The sequence below is a fragment of the Capra hircus genome, chromosome 4, assembly GCF_001704415.2.
Source record: "Capra hircus breed San Clemente chromosome 4, ASM170441v1, whole genome shotgun sequence".
NCBI lineage: Eukaryota > Metazoa > Chordata > Mammalia > Artiodactyla > Bovidae > Capra > Capra hircus.
Window position 1 is genome coordinate 32,651,307 of NC_030811.1, and position 22,706 is coordinate 32,674,012.

Here is a 22,706-nt window from a genome sequence, read left to right on the forward strand (position 1 = left end):
TTCTCCCAGCAATCTTGATTCCAGCTTGTGCTTCTTTCAGCCCAGCGTTTCTCATGATGTACTCTGCATAGAAGTTAAATAAGCAGGGTGACAATATACAGCTTTGACATATTCCTTTTCCTATTTGGAACCAGTCTGTTGTTCCATGTCCAGTTCTAACTGAACATACAGATTTCTAAGAGGCAGGTCAGATGGTCTGGTGTTCCCATCTCTTTCAGAATTTTCCAGTTTGTTGTGATCCACAGAGTTAAAGGCTTTGGCATAGTCAATAAAGCAGAAATAGATGTTTTTCTGGAACTCTCCTGCTTTTTTGATGATCCAACAGATGTTGGCAATTTGATCTCTGGTTCCTCTGCCTTTTTAAAAACCAGCTTGAATATCTAGAAGTTCACAGTTCACATATTGTTGAAGCCTGGCTTGGAGAATACAAGACCCTTACGGAGAAAACTACAAAATATTATGAAAAGAGTTTAATGAATACCTAACTGAAAGAAGAGTTCATGGATGAGAATATTTTAAGGCCATTTCTTATTTTATAAATTTCATATAATTTGAATAAAAATCTAAAATTCAAAAGTAGAAGCCTAAAACTATCAAGACAACTTTGAAAAAATATAAAATATGGGACTTGAGTTACCGATTGTAAAACTGATTGAAAAGCTGTAGTAGTTAAAAGAGTTTAATAATTCTGCAGTTCACCACCTTTTGAAAGGTGATGGGGGTGTAAGTGATTGAGATGTAGAGTTCATAAATGCATGTGTCTGCATTTGTAGAAATTTGCCACAGGAAATATATAGTAGCATGAGTTAGTGGGCAAAGATGGACCATCTAATTAAAAAGAAATCAGGAATTTTGATTATCCATTTAGAAAAAAGGCATCAGACTCCTATACAAATCAATTTAGGTCCACATTTGAAAAATTTTTTTTTTAATTTTAGAAAAAAAATATGGGAATACAATATGTATAGAAAGAATTTCTCATACAGGATAGTAAAAACACAAAACATAACAGAAAGGACTTTAAAATAATTGAATCAAAATTAAAATCTTATCACTCAGAAACACAATAAATCAAATTTCATAGATAAGTCAGAGGCTAAGAATAATATTTATAAATATACATGTATAAAGAAATATTAAGAATCTAAAAATAACCTCACAAATTCACAATAAAAATAAACAACAGAAACACGAGAAAACACTATAAACAAGGTAATTTTCAGGAGAGGAACAATTATGTTCAACAACCATGAAAAAATACTTCAATGGTATTCAAGCAAATGCAAATTAAATTAAGAAGAACTTTCCATACTATCAGATTTCAAATAAATAAATCACTCCAATATACCAGTGGCTGGTGAATTGGAACCTTCTCATGTTGTTGGTGCTAATACTGTGTAAACTGATGCAACCTTCTTGCATAGCAGTTGGGCAATACCAGTAAGGTTCCAATGCATCCTTTCCACTCAGAAATTTTGATAATTACTTTCATATAATAGCTTAGAAAATCTCTTTCTTATATTCACATGGATCCAGGTATAAAGATGTTCGTAGCATTATAATAATGAAAAATTGAGAGAAAGAGCCGTAGACAGCCGTCAATAGAAAAAATGGACAAATGAACTGTAACATATTTATAAAAATAAATGCTATATCCATTAAAAAAATTAACAATAAGTCTATATGTATCAACATGAACACATTTGAAAGCAATAAAACATTGAGTGTAAAAACAAGTTGAAAAATCACACAGAGTGAAATAAGCCAGAAGGAGAAAAATAAATATCAAATATTAACACATATATGCACAATATGAAAAACGTATAGATAATCTGATCTACAAAGGAAAAATAGATGCAGTTGTAGAGAACAAACGTATGGCTACCAAGCAGGGAGGTTGGATGAATTGAGAGATTGGGATTGACATGTAACACTACTGATGACATGTGTAAAACAGGTAACTAATTATAACCTACTGTGTACCACAGGGAAGTTTATTCAATTCTCTGTGGTGACCTAATGGAAAGGAAATTCAAAAAAGAGGGGATATATGTATATGTGTAGCTGATTCACTTTGCTATACAGTAGAAACTCACACAATATTCCAATAAAATGCTTTTAAATATGTATGTATGCTAGATCACTTCAGTCATGTCTGACTCTGCAGCCCAACACATGGTATTTTCCAGGCAAGAATACTGGAGTGGGTTGCCATGTCCTTTTCCAGGGGATCATCCCAACCCAGGGACTGAACTGGCATCTCACGTTATACACACCAAAATCTTATTTAATCTCAAAACCGTATGTTGTTTATCAATGTAATAATGTCTAAATGTAATAAAATCATGAAAGCATGGATAGAAACCCAAATGAGCAATCCAAGGGTTGATTCTGAAAGGGTAAAGTAAGATTTGCAAGGAAGAGCAGGTAGGCAGCACTTTTATTACCAGAGATTTTACTCAAATGACATCTAAGGCCAAACAGGTAAGAGAATTCATGAGATGGTGCAGAGGCACCAGGAAAAACTGAGAAGCGCAAGTCAGTCTTAAAGGGGAATTATTGGAATTCTCAAGTCTGGAGAATTGTTGACCTGGAAGAATATGATCCCAATGTTGCCAAATTCCTCAGTTTTTCAAGAAAAGCCAGAAATTTGGGTTTTATTTCTAATATGAAATCTGCTGGTTTGCAAATCTCGACTCAAACATACACACACACCCCCAACCCCCACACCGTTGTAAGTTGTATTTTCTTCTTAGATGTGGCCATCAGTTTTCAACTGTTTAGTCTACATAATCAAACTAGGTTTAAAGTGTCCCTTCCAGAATATGGTCACAGGCAGGTAGAAGCTATCACTTGAGAGTGTTGGAGGCACACTGGGATGACTACCTGTTAAGGATTAGAGTTTAGAAAAGCAGTGTATGAGGAGCAGGGATCAGAATTCATATATGAAGAAGGAATGTAGATAAGACTCTTTAGAAATATTTTAGGAAGTACTGGAGTGAGTCATGTTATAGGTAGAGTGAAGGTGGCCTTCAATGCAAGTTTTGGATTCTTTTCAATAAGCAATTCAAAAATTACTGACATGACCATTTTAAATTATGTATGGGCCAGTTAAAATATGAAAGTTGTCTTGACAAGCTAATGATTTAACACTTGAAATTTTGCCCCCAAATTTGCCCCATCTGAGCAGACTATCAATGTCTAGCTGAAGTAGACCCATGTGGAAATGAAATTTCAACACTATGGCAGGGATTTTGTGTGGTAAAAAGAATTTGCTAGCATCATATTCTTTTTATTTTTCTGATGTTTTAGCAGTTCCTTGTAGAAGGGTTCTCCAGACAGTTGTCAGGATAGCTAGTCCCAATCCAGCCTTACACAGAGGAATGACAAAAATGAATTAAATTTAAAATCAACGGGTTTTGGAACAGCTTTGCCTACAGTGGAGGAATTGGAGTGGAGGCTGAAGGGCAGAGTCGAGAGGTAAAATGACAGTGGGATAGATAAGATTAAGAGACTGAAAGTGAAAATGTTAGTTCAGTTGTGTCCAACTCTTTTGCGACTCCATGGACTGTAGCCCACCAGGCTCCTTTGTCCATGGAATTCTCCAGGCAAGAATACTGGAATGGGTAGCCATTTCCTTCTCCAGGGGATCTTCGTGACTTGGGGATCAAACCTGGCTCTGCTGCATTGCAGCAGATTCTTTACCATCTGAGCCACCAGGGAAGCCCAAGAGACTGGTTGGCTGTGATTAAAAGGCAGGATAGTAGAAAGGTCCATTTTATCTTTGAAATCTAGGTCCTTGTAAGTATGATAGAAAACATAGAGTCACAGTGAAGAGTTTGGGGGTTATACGTGTGTTTCAACAGGCTTCCCAGGTGGCACAGTGGGAAATAATCTGTCTGCCAATGCAGGAGATGCAAGAGATGTGGGTACAATCCATGGACTGGGAAGGTCCCCTGGAGTAGGAAATGGTAAGCCATTCCAGTATTCTTGCCTGGAAATTTCCATAGAGGAGGAGCCTGGCAGGTTATAGTCCATGAGGTCACAGAGTCAGAGATACGGCTGAGAGACGGAGCGCACACACATGTGTTCTAACTAAGAGAAAAAGCAGACCTGGTCTTTCTCCAACATGGGCATTTTAAGTTAAGCACATATTCACAGATTCTCTCCAGAGCAAGTCAGAAAGATTTAGTCAAGGCTCAACTTTGCTCCACTGTTTTATTGTTTGTCAAGATTATAGAGGCAGACTTTGTATAAAATTGTCAACATCAAAACACCTTTATTCTTTCTCCTTGAAAAAGACAGCACAATAAAGATATGACACAATCGTGTCTTATTAAGAATTTCTTAGAAACTCCCTGAAGGTGCAGGAATGTTGGGTGAGTTAAAGACCAGGCCCAGAGGACTCACCGTGAGGTAGGTGAATCAGAGGGCAACAAAACTAGAAATGCTACTGCTTTGGGAAAACCTTAAATAAAAGACCTCATTAAACTCAGACAGCAGTTTGAGTTTTTTAAATTCGTAAATTTTGAGTTTTATAAATTTGTTAATTTTTCAAATGCAGCTCAGAATTTATAGAGGTTAAGCAGTGTGAGAGCAAAACCAAGCCATGTAAGATATGCTGCCCTTTATCGATTTAGTACATAGTGATATCATATAAAAATTATTTATGTAAGCCAAAGTAAAAGTATTAGTCACTCAGTCATGTCCAACTCTTTGTGATCCATGGACTGTAGCATGCCAGTCTCCTCTATCCATGCAATTCTCCAGTCAAGATTACTGGAGTGGGTAGCCATGCCCTTCTCAAGGGATCTTCCTGACCCAGGGATTGAATCTAGGTCTCTTGCATTGCAGGCAGCGTCTTTACCATCTGAGCAATCAAGGAGGCCCAATATAAGGATAAATTTCAACCATTCCTTAACAATGCCCTAAGCCAGAAACCCACAGATTTATACCTGGCAAAGCAAAAAACTACATTAAGAGCCTCTATCCTGTTTAGTTCCCTGTGTCTCCATAGAAGCTCGACTGTCTTTCTGAAAAAGCCAAACAGAAGGCTCTTCACCTCCAGGTCTGCATCACTTAGGAGCAAATTCAGTCTTAATCATGCACATAGCGAGGCAGTGTCCTTTCTCTGCAAAAAAGTACACCTAACTTTTTCTTCTGGGTTGACTTCCCCTTTTAGTAGAGAGAGAGGAAAGCTGGTGTGCATGGGTCCCACCCAACTAGAAACCAGGAAACGTAGGTAAAAGGAAGGGTGTGAATTTTACAAGCCACAGGAAAGTAAAGGCAAACACCCATAAATGCTGACATGAGCATAGAAAACTGACTATATGCTCTTACCTAGTTTGAAGGAAATGTGAAGAAAATATAAGAAATGAGGATGTTTTCATGTCATTGGTTTTTTATGTGTATTAAATTTTGACTCTTAGAGACCCTCAGAAATAACCATTTGCGGCCCTATTCTAAAGAGCAGAGACCTGCAGAGTTTCTTCTTAATTTCTCTATTCAGCAAGTGTGACTGCGATTTGAACAATGATTTCTCAGCCTTGTTATTTCACCTGACATCTTGCCTTTGCTCTGTCCAGGAAGCGGAATGTGCCTACACCCTCTTTGTCGTCGCCATATTCTGGCTGACAGAAGCTTTGCCTTTGTCGATAACAGCGTTGCTGCCTGGCTTAATGTTCCCGATGTTTGGGATCATGCCTTCCAAAGAAGTAAGTTTTCCTGCAAATGTTTGACTTAATTAGATTCCCTATTTTGTGCTGATACTTCCAGTGAGAAAGTTGTATTTAAAACGAGCAGTAATCCTATAGATCAAACCACTCAATCCTAAAGGAAATCAACCTGAATATTCATTAGAAGGACTGAAGCTGAAGTAGAAGCTCCAGTACTTTGGCCACCCGATGAGAAGAACAGACTCATTGGAAAAGACCTTGATGTTGGGAAAGAATGAGGGCAGGAAGAGAAGAGGGCAACAGAGAATGAGATGGTTGGATGGGATCATCAACTCAATGGACATGAGTTTGAGCAAGCTCAGGGAGATAGTGATGGACAGGGAAGCCTGGCGTGCTGCAGTCCATGGGGTTGCAAAGAGTCAGGCATGAATTAATGACACAACTTAGTGACTGAACAACAAAAACAAAAGCCTGTTGGTAAGGCTTCCACATAAGTCCTCCAGACTTCCAGCCATGCCTTGCCTCTAGAATTCTGCATGTGTGTCCACCTTCAGGTGGACAAAAGCAAAACACAGGCTGTGGTTACTTGAGCTGTGAGTGTCAGTAGAAGAAACGCATGTCTGATCTTTCCAGGCTGTCATCTACGCCCGGTGCCTCCCTCCTAGCAAGAGGGCCAGTTCTTTCACATCCTGCATCAGCTTTTTCTAGTCAACAAAATTCAGTCTCATACAGTGTTGGAAAAGTAATTTTTTTTTTAATAAAGAAAAAGCTTCCCTGTTTTCTTTTCTAGAAACCTGCCATTTCAGAAGATAAACCCAAATTAACTTTCATGTGTATTCCCTTTTTGTTCTTACTGAGAGGAGTTTATTCACGCTGAGAGGTGTTTCTTACCTTTATACAATCTAAGGGTACCCATCTGAAGAAAACGGATTCAGTTTCCCATTAAAAGCATGAAATGCATTGAAGCCAGAATATCTGTCTGCATGGAACTCTCAGCCACTCAGCACACAACTGCCTAGACCTCAGGTGAAACATTCTCAGGAAAGATGGCACATTCAAAATGCCAGGCATGTAATTTATCACCTGGATTTCCGTCTTTTGCTTGGGTACAGTACTGCTATCATGAAGTTCATCTGTCCAATATTGTGGGTGGAGACTTCTTTAAAAAACTAACCCTTGACACAGGTCTTTTTTTCTTTTATAGTTGAAATATAACCCACAATACAGTTTCTCCCCCGCCCCTCGCCACCCGCCACCACCACCCCCCCCCATGCCATGGGAGAGGATTTCTACACAGCCTTGTGATTCAATTTAAGCCAAGTATTTTGTAAAGTCAGGACTCTTGAATATCACCAGGAGGTACTTTAAAATAAGGTTTCTATGATTAGATAAGTTTGAAAACCATGTGGCATAGGGTATGCCCCTCTTTGAGAGTGAGCGTTTACACGGGTTTAAAGGTTTGGAGAAGGCCTACAAGAAATAAAATTTTAGAATCTTAAGAAATTTTGTTTTCTCAACTTATTTGACAACAGAAACTGTTTTTAAAAAAGGAAAATATTAATGTACCTCTCAGAGAATTATTTTGTAAATCCTGCTGCAAATGGTTGCCCAAGTGTCTGTATGCTCTACTAATCGCCATTCAAAATACAAAAGAATGACTGCAGTCTGGGCGTAATGGTGATAATGAGGATACTGGTGAGCCAGAGCTTGACTTGAGACTTTTCCTCATCATAGCCATGGCCAGTCTGCTGTAGGGTTGCAAACTAATTAGCCCCAGTTTACAGACGGAGAAATTAAGCAATAGAAGGCACTTGCCTGACATTACTCAGGTCTTTAAAAACTCAGTATATGGGTACCCTCTCTCTGTGTATATTTTTTCTTAATACTACTTTTTCCGGATCAGGATGTGGAACTGCTTTACGTTTGTATTGAAATACATCTGCATTCCGTTCAACAAAATAGAAAGATTATGTAGTTGAAGGTCAAAGTTAGGAGCGGCAAAATAATGCCTTTCTGGTGCAATGTTGTTTTCCCTCGTCAGCATAAATACTCATGGGTTTAATTGCAATTTCAGGTGGCATCTGCTTATTTCAAAGATTTTCACCTACTGCTGATTGGAGTCATCTGTTTAGCAACATCCATAGAAAAATGGAATCTGCACAAAAGGATTGCTCTGAGAATGGTGATGATGGTGGGTGTGAACCCAGCATGGTAAGTACTGTGTTTACTGCTCCAAGTTTACATTCCATCCAGACCATTTTTGTACAGAGCAAATAACCAGATAAGTAATGCACATCCAGGCAATCATTTGTATGGCAGTGTAATTCATGATTTTTTTTTCTCTGCAAAAATGAAAGTGATATAAAGGGTACTTGAACTGGAGGTGAAAAAAACTTTAATTTCACTGCAAGTCTAATTATAGGGAGATTGGAATAAGTGCACACAACTCTTTCACCTTTTATGCTCTGTAGGAGTCAAAGCTGAGAGAAGCCTGTACCTCAACAAACAAGATTGATAGACTTTAGAGTAGATTTCAGTACTATCTTGTTTATTGGTCTGATTACATATTCAAGACTTGTTCAAGAGTACGCTTGATCATCAGGAAGGATGTTAAGAACCAAAGACAAAGACATTTACGGACAAAATACAAATATGTGCAGAAAAATTGCGAGGTTAACATTTCTCTTTTTAAATGAATTGTTCCAGAGTAAAACAATCAATTAAGAAGTTTCATCTATAGAATGTGCCCACTAAAATAAATTTTGCCCACCAAAATAAAAGGATTTTGCCCATCAAAATCCATTAAATTAATTGGCCATTTTGGTTTTAATTCTAGCTCTTGTTAAGAACATGCTGCTGCTGCTGCTAAGTCACTTCAGTTGTGTCCGACTCTGTGTGACCCCATAGACGGCAGCCCACCAGGCTCCCCTGTCCCTGGGATTCTCCAGGCAAGAACACTGGAGTGGGTTGCCATTTCCTTCTCCCATAGATGATAACTAAAAAAAAAAAAAAAAAAAAAACCTCCAGTGTCATAATCATTTACATAATGGCATTATGCTTTAAAACCTTAGGTGATTCTTCCCATCTCATCTTTCTCTAAACATAAGAAAATTTATTGAACTGTGCTGCATAATTCGTGTCAGAGTATAACAATGTCTGTGTTTATCATTTATGGAGCACTCTTTTGTAGACAGAAAAAGCATTCAATATCTCAGATGAAGCCTATTTTGTACAAACATCTGTAACTTAAAAATTTTAGAACATGTACGTATCAAGGACGTTTCACTCTTAAAATGAAATGGTGTTCCATGCCTCTTGAAGTGCTATAGAAATGTGTCTCTTTCCTTTGACCATCTGCTCACTGGCCCCAGGGGGTGGAGTCATGCACTGCACAGTGGGACAGGGTCCTGTCCTTTATACCACTAAGTGATTTTTCAAGTTAAGGTATTTTCACCACACAAAAGTTTTACCAGTTCCCAATCTTTTTGTACTGAGAGATTGTTTTGCCAATGCCTTAAACTGAAATTGTTTCTATTTTTTAATTAAGAATAGTTTATTGTTTAAACAGTTTGCTTAAAAGTTTTGTTTCATTTTTCACATAGAAAATATCCACCTTATCTGTAGTTGGAAAGTAGGATGTGGAATTTTTCTTACAGATCTATTTCAAAAGAAAGAGAATTTCATAAATGGTTCTATATGGAAAGACATGCATCTGAATGATATTCTTGGACCTCCTACTCAAAAGAGATCATGTTTTTCCCCCAGTTGTGATTCTGAAAGCTTATAGACATGGTTTAAAATCCTATAATTTTAGGTATGTTATTTTTTAAGGGAGAAGGATTACTCTATTTGTACGAGGAGACAATGTAATACATCCAGCTCTTGACAACAGGCAGGAATGTCAGATTCAGGAGAGCATGAATAATTGAATCTACAGAAAATTCTGAAACCTCATTTTAGCTAGTGATTTTAACCATTTCCTCCACCCACCGTATACTGAACCAGAGTAATAAACGAGTAAAGAGCAGGTTTATAAATATTAACCTCCCTCCTTGCCCTTGTTCTTCCTTGGCACATATACAAATAAACAGAGATAAGACCCAAATATAAAAGAAAGAATAAGGGATCCTAAATGCGAATGCCAATTGCACCTTATTTTACTAGTATTTGAAGATGGGCCATCTTTGAAGGGCATTTGAATTTTGGTGTAATATTATAGGCTATTATACCATCTACCAACTTGCAGTTTGATTATAAATTTTATCATTTTTTCTGGTTTTGAAGAGAAGACTCTTACAGTTTCCAGGGAGACAAATCTTGTAATAAGTCCTGTCTTACATGTGCCATTTGGATTTCTACCTGTCTATCCTATTCTCAGAGTTCTTTACCTGAGTGAAACCTTAACTGTCTTTATGTTTTGTAAAAATGAATTCTTAACTCACAAATAACATCCTTTACAGGTAAGCACTACAGAGCTGGTGAAGCTAGAGAGCACAATTCATACTGAAGGCCCTCTTGTTTCAGGCTGTCCTTGGGGTTCATGAGCAGTACCGCCTTCCTGTCAATGTGGCTTAGCAACACCTCTACAGCTGCCATGGTGATGCCCATCGTGGAGGCTGTGGCCCAGCAGGTCATCAGCGCAGAGGCAGAGGTGGAGGCTACTCAGATGACTTATTTCAGTGGATCTACCAACCAGGCACTGGAAATAGATGGTATCACATTTGCTTTGGCCACAGTGGGATCTAGCTACTTGGGCAATGGGATAAACTCAAGGATTATATTTTGAATTAATTACCCCCAGGCATGATATGAATTCATCCTTACTCTGCCTCTATTTCCCAGTATTTATACCAGGAAATTATATTACCCAAATATTTTACCTTCAATTAATGGTTGAATTTACATTCTCTGACAAAAGGGGAAGAAAAAGAATGCCTTTTCTATGCTTCAACCAGTCTGATAAAACTCCCTTTTGTCTTTATCAGTACACTCAGGTTACTCTTTTACCCTGAAATGACTTTTCTGCATAGTGTGTGAACCTTTAATTCCTGTATTCTATTTGGAGACAGCATCACATTCTACCTTGGTTATATCTGGTTCTGATAAACTGCTTTGATGCAGTGAGAAAAATGTTGGGAGGATATTGATGTTTGTAAAACACTTTATTATGATGAAGGTTATGTCAGTACAAAGCAAATTTATTTTCAGCCTCTCATAATGCTTCCACCTTCACACACACACACTGATAATCCTTCATTTTAATTGTTTTTCTATTTAATGTTTTGCAGAAAGTATTAACGGACAAGAAGCAAATGAGAGAAAAGAGAAAACAAAACCAGTTCCAGGGTAAAGAATATTATTTTGATTAGGATTTTCAGAATTATATTTTAATGAAATTATAAACTGGGTCAATTTATTTTTCAGATACAGTAATGATGCAGGGAAAATTTCAAGCAAGATGGAGCTGGAAAAGGTACATTAAATTTGATTCTCTCTAAATAATTATACATGAAATTATATTAGATCTGCAGTTAGATATGTATGCATTTTAAAATCTGTTACTTGCTTCCTTGTCTATGAATTACTTTACTTGCCTACGTCAAAGCATGGTGTGATGCTTTGATAAGCCTTCATGGATGGACTGAAATAAAAATCCTCATAGAAAAAGTTTTAGGCTCTGAAATCAGCATCATTTTCTCCTTTTAACAGATACCATAGTGATGGCAGTTTGCATATGTAATTTAAAGAAATAGAGTGCTAGCCTCAGAATATTGTTTCATTTTCTTATCAAAATCTTGCTGCCTTTTTATTAAGCACATTCTATTACTTCCAGGTTATGAACGTACAGCAACTCCTATTCATATAATTACAATCTAGTTATCTTTAGTATCCTCCTTGCCAATAAATTCTAGTAGAATTCAGAAGCTGCTACCGTCAAATGAAGATAGAGGGACTGTTGTAGCCATTCTGGCTATTAAAAGAAGGAAGAAGACTTTTGTAAACTATCCCATAGAATTCATTTTCCCAGAATAAATCAATATAAAAATACTATACTAGGTTTTATTGGGAGAAATATATCTCAAGACCACTGAAAAGTAAACCTGCACAGAAATAGTCCTACGGTAACCACGGCATTAGAAATATGAGAGTGGGGCATATGTTCCTTCCTCAGGCTATAATGCATCAGCATGCAACTGAATAGGAAAAAGAAAACCGTCTTGTTATTTACAGAAATCTTTAAGGAAAGAGTGATTTTTATGTAAAGAGAAAACTAATGTAGTGATAAGTTTTAAACCACTAGCTACAGTGTACTTAAGGGTTTTTAAGATGAGAATTGAATACATATTTCTGAAAATATTATCATCTTTAGGGAGGGAAATAATTCTTTTAGGACATAGAAAATCAGCAGTCTGCCAGGTGTATTACAGAAAAATGCATCAGAAATGACCTTTAAAAACTGTTGGGTATACTTGCACTCACTTGGTAACTCTCTTTTGGTCATCTTTAGAAACCCAGTTTTCTGGTGTGATGCTTAAAATTTGAGATCAAGACCCTTCCAATGGACTGGTTATCCAGCACTGTCCCAGGCATGGTAGGAAAGTCTACGGATGAAAAGACCTCCTCTTTACCATGAGCAACTCAGGGTCTAATGGGGAAGATAAACTTAAAAAAAAAAAAAAAAACTGACATAAATACCACACCAAAGGTACACACAGAGACCAGATCTCCCAGAAGCTGAAACAACTAGCTCAGTCTGGGAATATTGCCAAGAGAGAATGTGAGGTCAAGAAATCTGAGTCTGGAGGGAAGATGGCACTCACAGTCAGAGATATGCACCCTCCAGGTGTGCAAGGACAGGCCTACTTGGCTCCCCATTTCACACCCTACCACATTCCACTGCTTGACAGAGAGTAAGTATTCAATAGATAATTATCTTGGCTAATTAATGAAGGAATGAAAAAGGAAGAGGTAATGTAATCAGAGAATACATAAAATTCAAAGACCCCAAAATGTAGAGAAAGGGGATTTTTCAGAAAGCATGTCCAGTGCAGGTGCCAGGGATGAGCTGTGGAAAGTGAAATGTTTGGAGAGGTTGGGCCAGGTGAAAAATAGTAGTTCGTGCCATGCAAAGGATCCTAGTTTATCTTAAGGGAAATGGAGAGCTTTGAAGCTAGGAGGGAGTATGGTAAATTCTGCCCTTTGAGAAGCTTACTGTGATAACAAAGTGAAGGACAGAGGGTATGGGCCTAACTGGACTTTCTGATTAGTATGACTTTGTGGATGAGAGTGATAAAAGCATGGAAGATGCCTCTGCTACAGAAAGCTAGATAGAAGAAGGTTTCTGATGCCACTGAGGGAGGAATAAGTTTTCAACAGGGAAATGTGAGATAACTGGGGTCTATTTTAGGCAGTAAAGATAAAAAGTTCTGAGTTTGGTAGAGAAGAGCTAGGCCTTTGAACAATGATTCTTTGGTTGTTCTATAACTTCATACATAAAATTTTAGCTTGGTGTAAAAGAAAAATTAAGAGATAACTTTTTGCTCTAATAAAGTGCTGTTTATAGGGGGTCACATAAAAGTATTTTTCACATACTATACATTTAAGATAGATTTTTATTTTGACAATTACAAATCTCAGATATAAATGTAGTAGATTATTATAACATGTTGTTATAATAAATTGCACCTCTTCTTTGCCAGATTTAAACTGGATAATTTAAGATTAACGGATTATGTGGGAGAATCTGTATCCACTTAATCTACCTATAAAATGGAAGGAATATTTATATTCATAATGTTTCAGTCTTCTACTTTTTTCATCAAGTAGATAAGACATTTTATTGAATTAAATTAAATCCTGTGTGGTTTGGCTTTGAACGTGAACTGCATGTCAAAAAAGATCCAAATATTACTCTTTTTGAGAGAGGATGGTTTAAAATAAATTTCAAAGAAGAAAAAGAAGAAGCAAAAGGGCATAGAGTTTTTTTGTAATTTGCACCATTTTGCCATGTTTTTACACATATGAAGCACCAACGTGTTGATTTGATACACCTACATATTGAAAAGTGATTACCACCATAGCTTTATTTAACACCTCCATCATATTATATAATTACCATTTGTTGCAGTGTGAATGCTCAAAGTTTACTCTCAGCAACTTTCAACTAATGTATATAATGTTATTAATTATAATAATCCTGCATTAGATACCTGGAACTTATTCATCTTTAAACTGGAAGCAGGTACCCTTTAACCTTTATCTCCCCATCCCACCCCCTAACCCCTGGTAAGCAACACTCTCCTCTTCATTCTATGCGTTCAGCTTTTATGGATTTCCCATATCAATGACTGTTGTTGTTTTAGTCACTAAGTCCTGTCTGACTCTTTTGCTACCCCATGGACTTTGTCTCACCAGGCTCCTCTGTCCATGGGATTTCCCAGGCAACAATATCGGAGTGGGTTGCCATTTCCTTCTCCAGGGGATTTTCCCAACCCAGCAATTGAACCCACATCTCCTGCATTGGCAGGCAGATTCTTTATCACTGAGCCACCAGCGAAGCCCCTGTAAAAGTGATTCCATGCAGTATTTGTCCTTCCCTGCCCGACTTATTTCACTTAGCCCAAAGCTACTATAATGATTGCCATTTCAACAGGTGTGAGATGATAACTCACGTGCTTTTGATTTGTACTCCTCTAATGATTAGTGATGTTAAGCGCCTTTTCATGTACCTGTTGACCACTTGGATGTCTTCTTTAAGAACTTGTCTTTTCAGTTCCTCTGCCTGTTTTTCAGTTGGATTGTCTGGGAGGTTATTCTGTTTGCTTGTTTGATTGGTTGGTTGTTTTTGCTAGTGAGTTGTGTGAGTTCTTTGTAAACGTTATCAGTCTTAAAATTCTTGTTATTAGAATTGCAAAGTATTGGTATAGGTGCTAATGATAATTTGATGGTAATTTTCCTATTGCTGCTGCTACAGCAAGCAGCCAATGGTGATGATTATATGTTGGTTTTGAAGCTGATGGATATTCACCAGTTCCTCAGATTCCAGAAGTGATTCAGGAGCACTCCTATCTGAGTCTCATTCCTATGCTGCATACATGAAAAAGACTCACAGTGTTCCCTTTTCACCATAGACAATGGCCCAAACATTAGCAGAGCTCCCTACTCATGCCCAGAATAAAAATGATTGATAGGTAGGTATTTAGCCCATAAATTCTTTTTACTCCAAAAGTTGCTGAAATATTTTTAGAGAAGAAAAGGAATAAGAAGAAAGGAAGAGCCCAAAAGACACTGACATATATGAGGGAATAATTTGTCAGGTTCCAGTGGAGCAGTTGGGAGACCAATCATCACTCATATTATTTCCATAAGAAATGAATTTAGGTATCCAGAAATCAATTTTTACATACTAAAAGAAGAATCAAGTTGCTATGTTTTTTCCTTCTTTCAAGCACTGGTATTAATCAAAGAAATATCTCAGATTTTTACAGTAGCTCAATTTCTAAACCTCCAGGCATCTTTGAATGAAGGGAACTGGAAATTCAGTATGTTTTTAATGAGAGGCCTAAAATAATTGTTTTCCATTCATCTGATATAATATGCAGTTTCCCCAAAAGGAGAAGTCCAAAGGAAAATTTCCTTGAACAAATTGAATGTTGCTGTTAATTAGATGTTGTTTAGTTTGGTGGTGAAATCCTTATTATTCAAAATCGAATTCTATAAAACAGCACTCTCTAATATTCTCCAAGAATTCTAAGGACCCTATAAAGGTGATAAGCATGGTTCATAAAATATCATGAACTAGGGCTGTTATTTCTGCCAAGTAGGGAGATATCAATTCTAGAATATCTGGCCCCTAGATCAAATGCAGAAATGGCATTTTAAATTAGATCAGGTAGGTGCTACAAACAAAAGTTCTAAATTGCTTTTCCCTTTTCCTAGACCAGGCGAAGATAGTTGGCCCGCAAAGCCAGTTTTAGCACTGCTGAGACTTCATTTGACACAACCTACTTTCCTTTACCCATCCAGCCAAATTCTGCAGGTTATGAAGATGTGAGCAGAAAGAGAGAGAGAGAGAAAGGCTATCACATACCCTTTAGGAATCACAGCATCACCAAAAGGCAAGAGATAACAAGGGCTGTGGAAGAAAAGGGAGCCCCTATGGATTGTTGGTGGGAATGTAAATTGGCGCAACCACTACAGAAAACAGTGGATCAAAATACTAACAGGGGATCTAGCAATCCCACTACAGGGTGCATATTCAAAGGAAATGAAACAGGATCTTGAAGAGATATCTGCACTCACACTGTAGCGTTAGCCACAATAGCCAAAATATGGAAAAAATAAATGAATGGATTAAGAAGATGTGGTATGCATATACCATGGTATATTATTAAGCCATGAGAGAAAAAAAAAAAAAAGGCAATTCTGCCATTCCAATTACATGGATAAACCTTGAGTACAGTATGCTAAGTAAAATAAGCCAGGCATAGAAGGACAAATACTGCATGGTTTCATTTATATATTGAATCTTGAAAATAAAGGTAAAACTCATAGAAATAAAGAATAGAAAACTGGTTCTCAGGAGTCAGGGGGTGGGAGTGGGTAAACAGGGAGATATTAGCAATAGGGTACAAGCATTTGGCTATAACATAAATAAGGTCAGAGGACCTAATATAAAACATGGGGACTAGAGGTGATAATATTACTGTATGGTTGAGATTGGTTAACGGACTGATACTTGAATGTGTCACCAATGAAAGAGAGAGAAAGGAAGGCGGGAGGGACACATGCTGTAAGTGAAGTATTTAAGGGCTGGGTGGGAATAATCTTTTCATAATGCATATGTAGATCAGATCACCATGATGTACACTTTAAATATCTTATGATTTTATTTATCAGTTATACCTCAATAATGTTGAAAAAGATCATAAGATATTTAAAGTATGCATTGGTGATTTAAGAACTATTCATGGTGAAATGGTTTCCCCTACCTGCTTGATTGGCATATTGATTGCCTCACATATTTATCTTTTTCTCTTTTTTTGAGAGCGTTTTAGTTCTACTTCTGGCAAATTTCAATTGTTGAGTGTAGTGATGTCAACTCTAGTCACCGTGCCTAGTCAATGGCTTCTCAGTCCTTACTCATAGCTGAAAGTTTATGCATTTTACTTGGTTTTTTTAACTTGGCAGTTTTCTGCACCTCTAGGAACACAAGATGAAGTTGAAGTTTTAAAAGACATTATAACTATCCTACTCACTAATCCAATTTATGAGAACTCATGCCATTCAACTGAGAATTTGGAAGCCTCATTATCAATGGCATTAAATCAGAACAAGGGATGATATTTCTGACATATACTGGGATTCAGATGGTGCTGATTCAGGTACTGGGATTCAGCAGGCAGGTGGTACTTTCCTGGTGGCTCAGTGGTAAAGAATCTGCCTGCAATGCAGGAGACTCAAAGATGTAGACTCAATCCCTGGGTCTGGAAGATCCCCTGGGGGAGGAAATGGCAACCCACTCCAGTATTCTTGCCTGGGAAATCCCATGGACAGAGGAGCCTGATGGCCTACACTCCATGGGGTCATAGAAGAGTTGGATACAACTGAGAGACTAACAACAACAAGCAACAGGTGGTGAGGTGAATTCACCTCTGAATAAATGATTTATCTAGACAGTCATAAAAAAAGAAGAATCATAGCAGCAGCCTGTGAGCACAACCTCACTCAAGATTTTAATGTTTATTGTAGTCAAAACCCTGGCTGGGCTCCATTGGTTTACTTAGCTGGGTTTCCACAAGTTATTAAAGAAATAATTTGCTATTGACAATGCATTTTCTTCTATATACCTTTTAATTTTGAACCACAAAAGCATGGTTCTTCACCTTTTATATTGTGGAAATATTATGTAGCAAGTAACATGAGCTTAGCCATGTTGGAAGCAACTGTACTTTCCCCTAACTGTACAACAAACCTCCATAAAATAAACCTCCCATAGAATTTATTCTCATACTGTGTTTGTTTTGTTTCCTAAAATTCTCAACAATATTTTTCTTTTCATAGTCCAATGATATTTTCTAACAAAAGGATACATTTATTTTGTCCCCAAATTGTTTTTCAAGTATCTTGATTGTGAAATATTTTAATATATACATATTTAAAGAATGTAACAAAAAATTTAAAGAAGATGATAAAATGGTTTATACCAATGCCCCAGCTTAAGAAAAAGGACATAACAATTTCTAAAAGTCCCCATGAGCTCTTCTTTGATTCCATCTCCTTTCCTCACACAATCATATCCAGCCCCTTATGGAGGTAGCCACAGTCTCCAGAATTTCGAGTTAATCATTTTCTTGTTTTCTTTTCAGTATTACCACTTCTATTAATTACTTCTTCATCTCAACAAACACCCCAGATAACGATAGTTTTAATAAGATAGAAATAGACTGGTATAACGGTTCCACGATCATGATGACTTTGACTGTTTCTATTCTTGCTCTGCCATCATCAGCACTTGATGGCTCCCTCAGGGTTCAGGATGGCTGCTGCATTGCCCTCTATCCATTCTCTGTTCCAGCTACTGGGAAGCAGAAAGGAGAACGCAAAAGGCATACCAGACATACACTTAGCAATTCTTCCATCCCTTTCCTGGGTTTAGAATTACTCACATTTCTAATTTCTCCTTGAGTTTTAGTTGTATTTTTCTAGGAACTTATGCATTCCCTCTCAAATTTAGTTGCATGTTGTTTTTAATATTCTCTTATTACCTGTTTAATTTCTATAGTATTTTTGGCTTTGTATCTTTTCATTCCTACTATTGGAATATTTTTTTCCAAAAGTGTACATTTTATAAGTCTGCCAAAGAACCAACTTTTGGCTCTTTTGATCCTATTTCATGTTCTACATTATTAGTTTCTTCTTTTTATTACTTTGTTCTGTCTACTTCATCTTTCCATTTAGTTTCACTAATTTTAAAATATAAATTTGCATTATTTGTTTGAACTTTTTCTTCTCTTCCAAAGTAAAAATTTGAGGAGACAAATTTTCTTCCATTTCTTCTGCTTTCCTTGTATTCTATATTTTTCAGTTTTTTATGTCTTCTGATTTCCATTATATTAGTCTTTGATTCATGGGCTGCTTAGATGTATGTTTTAAATTTTGAAATAAATGAAACGTTTGTAGCTACTTCTTGTTTTGTTGTTTATTTCTAACATAAATTCCCTGTGGTCAAAAGCTTGTCTGTATGACATCAGTTCTTCTAAACTTGCTGAGGCAGATTTGTGGACTAGCCATGGCCAATTGTGATAAATATTTCATTTTACTTAAAAAGAACTGCATATTTTCAACGTATTGGGTGCAGTATTTTCTAAGCCTTTTAGATCAAGTTTGCCAGTTGTGATTTTCAAGTTGTCTATGACCTAACAATTTTTGTCTGGTTAGCCAGCAATGAATGCAGCTGTTTTGTTGACATCTCCCTCTATGATGTGAATATGTCTGTGTCTTCTGATCTGTCAGTGTTGGTTTCTGTATAATTTAAGATTATGTTATTACATCCCTATCAGTTTAGAATATTTATATATTCCTGGCTAAGTAATGCTTTTACCATTTTGCCTGTCCCTTTTAATCAATGGTAATATTTTGGAATCAGCGTTTGTCTGATGAAAGTATAATAGCAATACTAGCTTTCCTTAAGCTGGTGTTTACTTGGCATTACTTCTGTCCTTTCAGTTTCAATAGTTCTATGTCCTTATACTTTAGATGTTTCTTTTATAAAAAGCATATTGTTGGTTTTTGCATTTTTATTCAGGTTAGAAATTTTTGCCTGACAAGATTGATCCACTTGAACTTTCTGTGACTTTATAAGTTTAGAGTAATTTTTAATGCCAGGTTTCTGTTTTTCAAGTACTTATTCTTTCCATCTCTCTTTCCTGCATTATTTTGCAGTTGTTATCTTTTTGTTCTTTGTTCTTTTTATATAATCCTACACAGACACAGGCACGCGCGCGCGCACACACACACACACACACACACGTACTGATGTCCTGTGCTGCTATGTTATTATATATTATTTCAGTCATTTTTTACCACTATTAAAGAACAGAATCTTTTTTTGAAATAGCATGTATGGTTTGGTTTTTTGTTCTTCACTAAGAAATTACAAAGGAAGCTTCTAAATACTTAACAGGATATAACATTTTGTAAAATAAATAATGGATTTAATTGATTTTCAGCATTGATGAAAACAGAATTTTTATGAAAAGTCCAGTTTTGTGTGCTAGATTTTAAATACCTATTTATTACACTATTACTATTAACGTATGAACTAATATCCTGATTCATACTATGCATCATAATTCTTTATTAACTATAGTGGATAGAAATCCTCATTCAAGGAATCTTACTGATAACTTCAAATTTGTTACCAGCTCTTCTGAGTCCTTCAGAAGATTGTATCTGATTGTATCCTCACCAGATCTTCATGAAGAGTTTACATCAAGAGTAGGAGAAGGATGTCCTCTTACATTTTCTTATGTTGTCTTCATTCTAGGGCTTTTTTTAAGTAACTTCCTGTAGAAATCACTTAAAGCCAGAAGCACATCGTGGAAGGACTGGTTGAATTAAAGCTAGAGAGGATAATTTGTTATCCTCTTAACCAAGACCATATAAACTCAACACGTCAAGAGTGAACAGGGTCGCATGGCCCTAATGTCACTCTCTCTATGCACTCTGGAGCTTTCCTCTCCTTTCCCTGTTTTCTCCGTCATCCCCCAGTGTGGATGCCGTTGAGCCACGAAGGTCAATCCGTGCGAGAGTTATTAGTCAAGAATCATTCATTCACTTGTATTTTAAAGTTAAAAGAGAAATATTGCATCTTCCAATAAGATGGCAGATTAAATAGGTCCATTTACCTTCACTCTATCCTGAATCTTCATTTAAAAAAAGAATAGACTTTTCAAGGTGAAGTCACAATTATAAAAATGTCAAGTGAGAAAATGACAGCAAAATCACTTTGAAACATGGAAAGTGAAAGAATAGGTGGGAAATGCCTCAATTAGTCAATGGAAGTGAAATTCTAGTCAACAGTGAGGAAAGAAAATAAGCAATCTAATTTACCTATCAGTAGCCCTCAAAGTTTTTAAAATGTTGAAAAGTGAAGGTACTTAAAAAATTGTTTAAGAAACAGTTAAATATACAAGTTTCTCCCCCAAGTCTCCATGGATGCAGCTGTTCCTCCTCCACCAAACAGAAGTGTAATCTTTAGACAGGTGACACAGAGGGTAAGGAGAACTTGATGCAGTTACGAATCAGGGATAATTTCATGATGAAAACAGAGATACCGACTGACCATTTATATGTTGAATGGTGAGAATCCTGCCTTCCACCCTGCTAGCCCCAATAACCAGACCTATTCCCTCCTCATGTCAGTAGGCAAGAGGCCAGGGAGGTTTTTCTTGGGGTAATGCAGCCAGTATAAGGGAAAAGATGAAAATATATAGCATTGGGTTTTCTCCCAAAAAAGCCCCAATCAGATGATACTAGATATGAGCCCACATTTACCAAAAAATCCCAAAGCACATGTACAAGGATTCCAGCCAGCTTTTCACTGCTTTAAATATGAGCAAAGCACCAAAGTTCCTGGATATCTGAAGACAGCCTCAGGCATGGAAGGGAGAGACTTAAACAAAGAAAAGGAAAACAGAAACTTGCAGGAAACAGACTGTGCAAAAAGATGAAAACACAAGAAAAGAAGCTATCATTAATATATTCAGAGAGGGAAGCAAAGAATCTGCATTCGTGAAATATGAAGGACATTCTGTAATAGAGGAACAAGAAGCAGAACATATATAAATAAAATAGGAAATAAATTTATAAAATACTAAATACAATGTAAAGATATGAAATATAAGTAGAAACTTTAGTATAAAAGGAATAAGCAAGAAGAGAAAAGATAGGAGTTTCAGAAAAAGAGTAGAGAAAATGGAGAAGATTCTATCAAAATTCAAGAAAACTTCCATGATGGAAAAATATAATTTTTATGACAAGCTCACACTGGGTACCAGCAAGATGGATGGGACAGATACACATAGGGAAGGACATTGAGAGTTCAGAATACAGTGAATGAGAAGACCCTAAAAGTTTCCAGAAAGAGAGAAAAACCAATTCCTTTGGATAAAAAACATGAATAACAGAAGACTTCTTTAGGGCAACCCTGGAAACTCACAAGCAATCAGGGGAGAATGCCTTCAAAAATCTAAGTAACATTGTTTCCAACCTAGAAATCAATACCCAGTGGAACTATCAATGAAGGAAGAGGGTAGACTTAAGTCTAGATAGCTCCTTGCAGGTGGAGAGTAAGAAAATGACTAGATGTAGGGCAGACAGGAAAGCCCTGAAGAGACAATGTCTCTAAGACAATGGAATTGGTAGAATATTGTTCTAGATTAAATATCCGCCTGCAATGCCGGAGACCTGGGTTCAATCCCTGGGTTCAGTCCCTGGGTTGGGAAGATGCCCTGGAGAAGGGAAGGGCTACCCACTTCAATATTCTGGCCTAGAGCATTCCAGGGACTGTGTGGTCCATGGGGTCACAAAGAGTCAGACACGACTGAGCGATTTTCACATCACTTTGTTGTAGATTAGGTGTTGCATCATTTTCTTTTTCAGAGAAAACATTTAAATAACCAGGGAATATTTTGGGCTGATTTAGTAGTATCCACTTAGAAAACTAATCAAGTAAGCAGGGGACACAAAACAAGAAAAGTAATATATACATCTGATTTCTCAGTTGTTAGTAGATCTCTAGACAACATTCTGAATGCTGAACTCTGCTCTAAGCAAAATTATGATGGCCATAATGGGAGGGTGATGGAGACTTGAGAAGTCTTAAGTGTGTTCAGTGGAGGAGGCTGTGAAAGAAAGTTTAATTCTCATCATGTAACATAGTGGAATTTTAACTCTAATACCTTCAACTGAGAAATGGTACCACAGGAATAGTATTAAAATGCAAAATTACAGTAAAGTCGCTCAGTC

General features: G+C 36.9%; 1 protein-coding gene across 2 annotated transcripts in view; it reads left to right on the forward strand.

Annotated features, from left to right (window-relative positions):
* The window catches only part of SLC13A1 (solute carrier family 13 member 1), a 101,491-nt gene that overhangs the window by 14,904 nt on the left and 63,881 nt on the right, over positions 1-22,706 (forward strand). For both annotated transcript variants that reach the window (XM_005679402.3, XM_013963434.2), the window contains exons 2-6: positions 5,586-5,714; positions 7,750-7,886; positions 10,200-10,387; positions 10,964-11,021; positions 11,100-11,148. In XM_005679402.3, coding sequence (XP_005679459.1) covers positions 5,586-5,714; positions 7,750-7,886; positions 10,200-10,387; positions 10,964-11,021; positions 11,100-11,148 — 561 coding nt within the window. The remainder of the gene's footprint in view (positions 1-5,585; positions 5,715-7,749; positions 7,887-10,199; positions 10,388-10,963; positions 11,022-11,099; positions 11,149-22,706) is intronic.